The sequence below is a fragment of the Malaclemys terrapin genome, chromosome 10 (assembly GCF_027887155.1).
Source record: "Malaclemys terrapin pileata isolate rMalTer1 chromosome 10, rMalTer1.hap1, whole genome shotgun sequence".
Taxonomy (NCBI): domain Eukaryota; kingdom Metazoa; phylum Chordata; order Testudines; family Emydidae; genus Malaclemys; species Malaclemys terrapin.
The window spans coordinates 67,918,487-67,928,501 of NC_071514.1; the positions used below are offsets into that span (position 1 = coordinate 67,918,487).

Consider the following 10,015-nt stretch of genomic DNA (forward strand, 5'->3'; position numbering starts at 1 on the left):
ATCACGACGCGACATCTGCGCAGGCGTGTGCTCAGGGACCGTGGCCCACACACACACGTGTCGGTCTGCTGCGGGGACTCGGGAGCATGGCGGCGCCGGGCCAGAAGCTGGATCGCTCACAGGTACCGGCCGGTGCTCGGCCAAGCAGGGCTTGACTCGCGTGTGGCGGAGGCCCGAATCGCTGCGGAGATCCTTCACTGCCGCAGAGCGGACTCGTGCCGTGATCCTGAGCCTTGTACGGCTGCTGGCGGGGCAGCTCCTCTGTCTCAGGCCTGAGCCCTCACCTGGCACTCCGCTTGGGCACTGGGGACGAGCCGGAGGTTGGGGTTCCGCGCTCGCCCGGCTTCGGCTGTGTTAGGGGTCGATGCATGGGATGGGGGAGGCGACAGGGCTTGGAACTGCGTCCCTGGGGTAGAAGCAATTCCGCAGTGACTTGTGCTATATCTAGGGGGAACATCAGTGCTGGAAAACCGAACACATTTTAACTGTAAAGCTGAATCTCCCTTCTGGTGAAGGGAGAGAGAAAAACTGGTCTGCCAGGCCGTACTAGCATAGAGTGTGTGTGAGCCAATAACTCATTTGATTCACACTAATAGGAAAACTCAGGCCTGGCCTTAACATTAATTTATCTTGCTGTTTCTCTACTTTTCCAGGTTAAAAAGGCAGTGCAGGCCTTGCTGGCATACACAAAGACCAAAGATAAAACAGATGAACTGCTTTTGAATGAGAACGGGAATGTATATTTAATGGTGACAGTATGGAAAATCCCACCACAAGAACAAGTTATCAAAATGTAAGAATTCTTACACGTCTGGTGTTCCTCAAAGGCTCTGATTTTCTGTATTCTATAATAAATACTTTTCATCTGCTGTGGCATGCAGTGGATTGAACTTATGTTCATTGCTTGTATCCCCATAAGACCACCATGTTTTAACAAACAAAAAAAAAAAATTATTGGTTTTAAGAATTGTTAGTAGCATCAAAAGTTTGTAGCACTAACTGTGAGCATGTGTGGGAGTTTCCTTGATATATGAGTCAGATATATAAAGGATCAGATCTTTCATACCTTACTCACTTGAAGTCATTTAGATTAGTTACATAAATAAAACAGGATTTAGGCCTATGATCTCTGTATCTAGTGCACCAATCCTCTTGGTTTCTGAGTAGTTGGTATCTGTTTTTAAGCATTTTTCTCAGTTCAGGAAATAACACTAAATGTTTTTTCAGTGCTATTAAAAATCGCTAAAAGATGTGAGACCCAAATTTTATTTTGAGCCACAGTGATGCTGCATGAGAAGTTATGGATCTATCTACTAATGGCCCCAATCCAGCAAAGGCTTCAACATATGCTTATCTTTACACTTTTTAAGTAGTCCTAATGAGGTATGTGGGATTACTCAGTACTTAAGCATGTGAGGGTATGTCTACACTTAAAATGCTACAGCTGCAGTGCTTCAGTGTAGACACCATCTACGCCAATGAGAGGAATTCTCCCATCACTGTAGGTAATACACCTCCCTGAGAGGCCGTAGCTAGGTCAACGTAAGAATTCGTACATCAACCTAGTGCGGTCTATTTACTCTGAAACTTGTTGGTATAGCTACGTCTCTCAGGCATATGTAGCTATATTGATCTAAAATTGTAGTATAGAACAGGCCTAAGTCACTGAAGGATTGGGGCCTAAGGTCTTTCTGAAGTACTCATAACTGTAGTGATTTTGAACTCCTCTGTAGACCTAATTTTGGAAAGGGAGATTTGTATTCCATCTCTGAATGTTTCCACCCGTCTCACCTTCTTTTTATAGCCCACTTCCTCATGGTATTCGACCAGAAACATCTGAAGTTTGCCTCTTCACAAAAGATGAACCTGAATTATCTGGAGAACAGACCGAAAACTTGTACAAGAAACTGTTGATCCAGAATGGGATCACAAGTATCAGCCAGGTAAGGAAGACATTGGAATATGAGATGGGACAATAATGTCTTATCTTTCTCCTTAAAACTTCAAAAGAAGAAAAACAGGTGTGTGATTTCTAATGCAAACTATTAACTTAATTCAGATGGTTCAAAACTTAGGACTTCTAATCAAATTACTCTAGCTTATCAAACTTTCAAAACTTCAAAATTTACCCAAAAGAGTAAAATTGTCATTGCTTTCAATATTATGCAAGCAAAATATATCAGAGCACGCTTATTAATTAATAGTTCCTTTTGCTTCATTTTTAACATGCCATTAGTTTACAATAATTTGAAAATAGTTTTTAAAGCATTTTTAGAAACCTTTTTTCAGTGTCTGCCAGTGTGGTTTCAACATTAACTGTCATATGACTTAAATCAGATAATCTTTCATAAATGGAAAATTGAATACTCCTTAACATGTTTATTTACTGGACAAAATTATATAGTGTTTGACATGTGAATTATTAAGCAGAGTTTATTTACACAAGCTTAAACAATTCACAGTTCTCCCATTCTCAGCTGTGTTGGCTCCTATGTCCTAATAGGAATTAAAAGCAGTCAAAATTTGTTTTTGAAATGAGTGGTTTTGGATTGATTATGTGTGACCATATGTAGTTCAGCTACCATTTGATGGTTATATATATATTTTTTTATTGCTATCTAATATCTGTATTTTGATTTTTTTTAAAGGCTATTAACTGTTTTTTAAAAACTAAAAAAGCATTGTGCATTCTTCAGTTGGTATTTATACAAAAAATGTGTCACTGTTTTAAATAAAGTAGAGAAGACAACAGAATGCATTTTAATGTGGAAATCTTAATGGATTGGCAGTCATGCCACTCAGTTGTATATAATCATAGAAGTATTCCATTCATTCTTGCAAGGGAGTTTAATCCTAACATTACTTTCACATCACAGATCATCTCCTATAAAACTCTCAAAAAAGAATACAAACCATTTGAAGCAAAGCGTCGTCTCCTGAACAGATTTGACCTCTTCTTGGCTGATGACCGAATTAGAAGGCTTTTGCCCTCCCATATAGGGAAACACTTTTATCAAAGCAAAAAGTAAGTCTGTAGCTAATACATATTTATACCATATTGTCCTGGGAAGCTGAACTTTTCTTAGTGAATTGTGTTTTTCTTTTCCTTTTTTGTTTTTAGGGCACCTTTATCTGTGAACCTGAAAGCCAAGAATCTAGCTAAGGAACTAAACAAACATATTCAGGGAACTATACTTCCAGTTACCAACAAGGGGTGTTGTTAGTAAGTATCGATTTTTGGCTTGTGCTTCACTTGAAGGACAGTATTGTGCTTCACTTGAAGGACAGTATTGTGCTCCTAATAAGTAGGGTCAGGATACAATACTAAATTAATTTATTTACTTTCCCTCCAGTAGGGCTTTGAATAAAATGAGGTAAGGGTTCACCAAAATGCACAGTACTTGCAGTGGACTTTGGTTTGTACAGAGAGACTGGGGTTGTTGTTTTTTTAATAGAAACTTTGACAAGGAGTTTTCTTTTTGACCTCTTGACTGTAACTTAAAAAAAAAATGAGATGACATCATAGCCCTAATCATCACAATGCATTAAACATTAGTATTAATTTCCCATCCTGCTGAATTTTTATGTGGCCTAATAGATTGCATAGGGTTATTTACTACCATTAATAACAAATCAGTTTACTGGGACACTCTATTGTATGAGAAGGTCTTGTTTCTGTAAATCAGTGATAACTGCCATATTAATACACAATCCTCTTTTCTGTATTTTAAATCTTTATTTTATGATGGGAATAACACTTAGCTATTCTAATGATGTACATAGGTAGCGTGAAGATTTATGGATAAAATTTTCAAAAGCTCCTAATGGTCTCTAACATAGATCCCATTGAAAGTCAACAGGTCTTAGGAAACTAAATCACTTAGTTTTGAAAACGTTACCCTTATGACTTTTGAGAGTCAACTCCTTGTTTTTACCAATTGAAGTATCTTTTTCTTAAGGTTTCCCCACCTTTGTTTATTTTATATTTAAAGACTTCTATAACTTCTTTAGTAACGATTAGTTCCCGCTACAAATATAGGTATTCTTTAAAGATTTAACAGTATCTTGCAAAACAAATACTGAAAAGGCTAGTATAAAATAGTTACAATAGATCTTATTTCCCTGTGAAGTCCAGCATTCTTTTTTTAAAATTAAGATCATCGTGAATAGACAGTACTCATAGTCAATTTCTTGATATGCCTAAAAGCAAGTGGTTCAGTCAGAAGGTCTGTTTTACTGTAGGATAAACAGCACACCTCTCTGTTCTTTCAGTACAGCACGTGTAGGTCACACTGGAATGAAAGCTGATGAGTTATTAGAAAATGTTTCTGTTGCTGCTGAGGTGATTTCCAATAAGCTGCCAAAGGTACTATCACTTGATTAAATTAGAATGTGAAGTGGACTTGATTTAAGCATTTCTTTGTTTATATTTACTCTTCTTAATTATTGCAGAATTGGAAAAATATTAAAGTTCTTCACCTCAAAACACTCAAATCTGTTGCTCTCCCAATCTTCAATTCATATATCTGCAATTTAGATGAGCTTGACAAGCAGCCATCTCTCCATCAAAAGGGAGGACAGGTAAAAACTTCCTACTAACTTCTTTACAGAATAACTTTCCACAACTTATAGCACAAGGTGGTGCTATAACTGGTTATTTGAATAAAGTGTTTGTCATGTAAGTTTAACATATTGGCATTGGGAATATTTGCCAGACATCTAGGTGCAGTACACAGACAGCAGTACACATAAGTGATGTTGAACTGTTCTTACCCAGCACTTGTTAGCATGACTGCATGCTTTTCAAACAGTACATGGTAATAGGAAACCACTGTTTCTACTTGAAGTAGTGGCAAATTGAAAACGTAATCCTATAGTGTTGCTAGTATCCTCCCTTAAACTGGTAGGGGATGGGATTCCCTCACTTTTTTTATATCCTTGTTTCTACCTTGAGATCTGGTCTTCTTCATGGACCAGTCAGGTTATGTGGCTTCAGTTATTTTTATAAGGAAAATACAAAAAATGAAAATAAATACTTAATTGTATTAATTAAATTCATGCACAGTTCAGGAGGATGCATCGATTACTCATCAGCTGAACTATGACTTCAATATTGTTTGGATAATAGACTCTAAAAAGTTTGGGTTATTTTAATTTTTTTTGTCTTATTTGGATGTTGTTTCATCAGTTTAATCCACTTGAAGAATGTCAGCTATTTCTTTGCATTGAATTCTGCAATTGATTTCCCCATACTTAAAATAGTTGATTTTTTGCTTAATTGCTCACAGCTCTACACTTTGAACTTGTCAATTTTGATATCAGCATAACTTCTATACAGGGAGGAAGAAGAATTTTTTAAAATGTTGATATATAATAATAATCCACTAAACCATGTAACTTATCGATATTAATACAATATGTATTAGTCAATGTATGTCATTCATACAGGATTACTATACCTTTAGCAAGTTCTGTAAAACTAAAACTCAGCATTGTTTCCTCCTTGTCTGTTGCCAAATCTGAATTGCTGCATAGCAAGATGCATGATAACATTGCTTATAAAATTGCTGTTACCGAAGAATTGTAATTAGTGTTAGTTTAGAAGTTAACACTCTTTCAAGATATTCAGTTTCAGAAATTCTACAATAGTGGACTATTCATTCTTGCCTTTGTAGTAAAATAGAGCAGTATATTTGTAATAATGTTTCGGACTGGGGTGGAGGGGTGATATGTAACTGAAGATGTTTTGATTCTTCCTATAAGAAAAAGAAAGGGAAAAAAAGGAAACAGAAGGCAGTCACAGAACAGACTTCACCTAAAGCCAAAGTGACAGCTGAAAAGAAGAAGAATGCCCAAAACCTTGAGATGGAACAGAAGAGAAAAGCAGAAACCTTGGCAGTCACAGAACCAGATGAGGATGATGGAGAAATTCCGCAACTTGTTCCTATTCAAACAGAAGCCAATATAGTTGGGCAGGAGGTAATTCTATTTAACAAGAAGTTTGTGAAATCTAGAGTTTAGCTTTAACTGAATGAAGATTTTTAATGTGGATGAAATATATCTTTAGAAAGGAAAAGACTTGAGACAGGCTAATGGAAACAGCGAGCAAGTTAAATCATTGGTATGTCTAACCTAATGCTTGCACGGCAGTGTGTTTTAATATACTTGGAGTGCAACATGTATTCCTGGGGACATCACAAGAGCAAGGGATTCTTGGGAGTTTTTACAAGCCTGACTAGCACAAATAATAGGTTCTCTGTTAGATAAAACAATGGCTTCTGGAGTGAAATTTTATCTACTGTTTGCACTCCAGATGTCCAAAATCTTAATTAGATTGGTCAACTCATTTTCCACATGTCTGCTATTTGGAAAGATGAAAACTATGCACTCTGTAAATGGATATTCTGCGCATATATGTGTCTTATGTACCATTTCATCAAACTGTTTGACATCAGTATGTTGGTAATGGACTGGTTGCCATAGATAATCATAGCTGTCTGGTAGCGATTCATTCCCTTACTCTGACTTTTGAAATAGAACAGCTTTTGAAGCAAGTTCTGAATCAAATAAATCTCTTTAAATGTGCCTCCTTTTGCCTGAGTGGAGGTCGAAGTAACGTCAAATCTTTTGTGGACTAATACATATAATTTACACTTCTGATAGCAACAAAATAGGAAAGCCAAAGGCTATTAAAAATTGAAAGCCTTGGTGCACTCTTCATACTGATCAAGTCATTACTGGGAATGGAAATACCCAGGATCATATACCGTATATACTCTCCATTCATAAGCCGAATATTTTTGGTAAAAAAAGTGACACATCAAAGAGCGGGGGTCGGCTTATAAACAGGTCTACACCAAAATTTGATGATTTTAAACTCTATGGAATCATTGAATTGAATATCTAATACAGGGATCGGCAACCTTTGGCACGCGGCCCGCACTGCTTCCCGCCGCCCCCATTGGCCTGGAGCGGCGAACCGGGGCCAGTGGGAGCCACGATCTGCCAAACCTGTGGACGTGGCAGGTAAACAAACCATCGCGGGCCGCATGCCAAAGGTTGCCGATCCCTGATCTAATACATTGTAGTTTTGTTTACTGGGAGCAGCTCCCATTGGCTGGGAACAGCGAACCACGGCCCACAGGGAGCTGAGGGGCTACATGCCTGCCGACGCTCCAAGTAAACAAAACATCCCAATCTGCCAGCGACTTACTGTGATGGGCCGGGAGCCAAAATTTTCCAACCCCTGAAATATAGGGTCGGCTTATGAAAGGGTCATACAGTTTTCGCTATTTTTCCCTATCCATTTTGGGGGGTTGGCTTATAAACGAACGGGCTAATGAACAATCAAGCTAACTTTGGAGAATATTGGTATTCACATCTCTAACCATGCTCAGTTTGCAGACATTTCTAGCAAGTCTGTGTTAAATATCCAATGGAGAGAAAATGAATGAGCATAAGTTACAAAGTTGTTCTAAAATGAAAAATAGTCAGCTTGGGTTTTTTATTTAAAGCACAACCTTTCAACTACTAGTATGTTCTCCTTAAGTCTGTTCCTTTTCTGTACAGTATCAGTGAAAATATTATTTTTCTTGGACCCTTTCATGGTTGAGTTGGTTTGTATTAACTCTTGCACAGCCTACCTGAAATATGACCAATTGAGTTAGGGCAGAGAATATTCTATTCAGTGGATGGCACTGATCTTTAGTACTAATGTTTTTATCAATCTTGTCTTGCGAAACAATTACGATGTGTCCTTTGTAAGATGACACTTTTTTCCCCGTGTCTTACATACAGAAAACTGAACCAAATCAGACTCCAGGAAAAGGTGTAAACATGAGCAGAAAACCTGAGACACCACTTGGTAAGAGAAAGATGACATCGTTGGCTCCGGAGACTCCAAAAACAAAACTGAAATTGGCTGAAAATGAGGAAGATTTGCCAATACCAGCTCAACAGAAACAACCCAAGAAGCCCAGGAGCCCAAAGGAAGTAGTAAAGGAGAAAGAGCTGAAAAAGACTCCCAAAAAACCAGCAGCAAAATCCTTTGACACACCTCATGGGGGCAAGCTTGTAAAATCAGCCAAGAAAGCTCTCAAAACACCAAAACAGATGCCCAAGAAAATGAAAGTCCCACAATCAGCCTGAACTCTGTCAGTTATATTATTGCTTTATCCTGTAAAGTGAACTGATTAAACGTATTTGCTTTGCTTAAAAAAAAAAAATCGCTGTAAATTAGAGAAAACAGCTTGATTAAAAGAGAGCCTGAGCATAGGGAGCTGTCTTCACCAAGGTTTGTAATTGCCCATCAGTGTTTCCTACCAGTAGCAGTGGAGCTATGAGACATGTAAATAAACCTTTTTCTAACTTGGTTGTTTCTACATTTCTTTGTGTCAGCCCCCAGGCTGTATTATTTCCTTTACCTATACTAAAAAATACACTTCAGTGCTTTATTTAGCTAAGTTGGATGCTCCAAACAAGAGTGGTTTCCTTTTAACAACACAGAAGGGAGAGAAGAAAGAGGATAGTAAAGATGAGGGAAATACAGTTTTTGTTGATGTTCTCAGGCTCGAGGGAGGCTGGTCAATGATAAACATGCTTTGGGTTGGCCACAAAGCTGTTGCTGTGGATACTAGCTCACCTCTGGGGCAACGTCTGCTTGATCTGGTCAGATCCCTCTCCTTTACTGGTCCTTCTCAGCTGAGCAGAGCTGGATGGGCAGTCTCAGCTTGCTGTGCTGGTGCTTGGCAGTACAGTTGATTTCAGGATCAGGTGAAAAGCAGAGAAAGAACAGGAGGAAGATTGCAGGGGATGGAAAGGAACATATGGGATTGGGATAAGAGGAGAAGACAGAGCAGGATCTCATGTCAAGCTGGGGTTCTCTCTGGCATAGCAGTGATGGTCAAACATCCCCAGTGCGTTATCAAGGACTAGTGTCCTTGCTGAGGTGATGGTAAAAAGTTGTTTTTCTCCCACAGGGTGTTTTCTAAGGGCTCTAAAAAAGCAGTGGGTGGAATCCTCTTGTTATTTTGCCCACCAAAAGGCATAATTTCCATAACGTGTATTTTGGTCCATTGCTTTTCTGTCCTTATTTACCAGTCATAATTTTAACACCGTCCTTGAGTGGTATCAGTAAATCCTTTCTGTTTGAATTATATATCATGTCTTGATTACTGCAACATCCTTTTCTCTGGCCTTGACAAATGCAATCTTGGCCTCCTCCTCACAATGCTGCTGCAAAGATCATTTTCCTAGCCTAGCACTTTGACCATGTAACCCCTTTCTTTGAAGCCGTCTGCTGTCTTTGCATCTATACCATATCAAATATAAGCTATTTCTCCTCATTTTCAAGGTCCTTCAGGTAATAGCTGTGATACAGCTGTTTGTAAAAGGAAAGATTAAAGCTCTGAAACTAAACAGTGATCAAGGAAAATATGTCAACCTTTTAATAGCAGGCCTGTTTCTAATCTGTGAAACAACTAGGGCTGTTGATTAATCACAGTTAACTCAAATTAATTGCGATTTTAAGAAATTAATCATGATTAATCGCACTGCTAAACAATATAATACCAATTGAAATTTATTAAATATTTTGGATATTTTCTACATTTTAAAATATATTCATTTCTATTACAAAACAAAATACAAGATATACAGTGCTCACTATATATTATTTTGATTACAAATATTAGCATTGTAAACATTATAAACAAATAGTATTTTTCAATTCACTTCATACAAGTACTGTAGTGCAATCTCTGTATCGTGAAAGTGTAACTTACAAATACATAACTGCAAAACAATGTAAAACTTTCGAGCCTGCAAGTCACTCAGTCCTACTTCTTGTTCAGCCAATCACTAAGACAAACAAGTTTGTTTATATTTACAGGAGATACTGCTGCCTGCTTCTTATTTACAATGCCACCTGAAACTGAGAACAGGTGTTGCAAGGTATTTATGTGCCAGATATGCTAAACATTCATATGCCCTTTCATGCTTTGGCCACATTCCAGAG

General features: G+C 38.0%; 1 protein-coding gene across 1 annotated transcript; it reads left to right on the forward strand.

Annotated features, from left to right (window-relative positions):
• RSL1D1 (ribosomal L1 domain containing 1) lies at positions 1 to 8,371 on the forward strand. The gene is made up of 9 exons (XM_054042901.1): positions 1 to 122; positions 654 to 793; positions 1,805 to 1,943; positions 2,877 to 3,025; positions 3,122 to 3,223; positions 4,273 to 4,366; positions 4,453 to 4,581; positions 5,764 to 5,979; positions 7,798 to 8,371. The coding sequence occupies exons 1-9, from the start codon at positions 87 to 89 to the stop codon at positions 8,146 to 8,148; spliced, it is 1,356 nt and encodes a 451-aa protein (XP_053898876.1). The 5' UTR covers positions 1 to 86; the 3' UTR covers positions 8,149 to 8,371.
• The last annotated feature ends 1,644 nt before the right edge of the window (positions 8,372 to 10,015 follow it).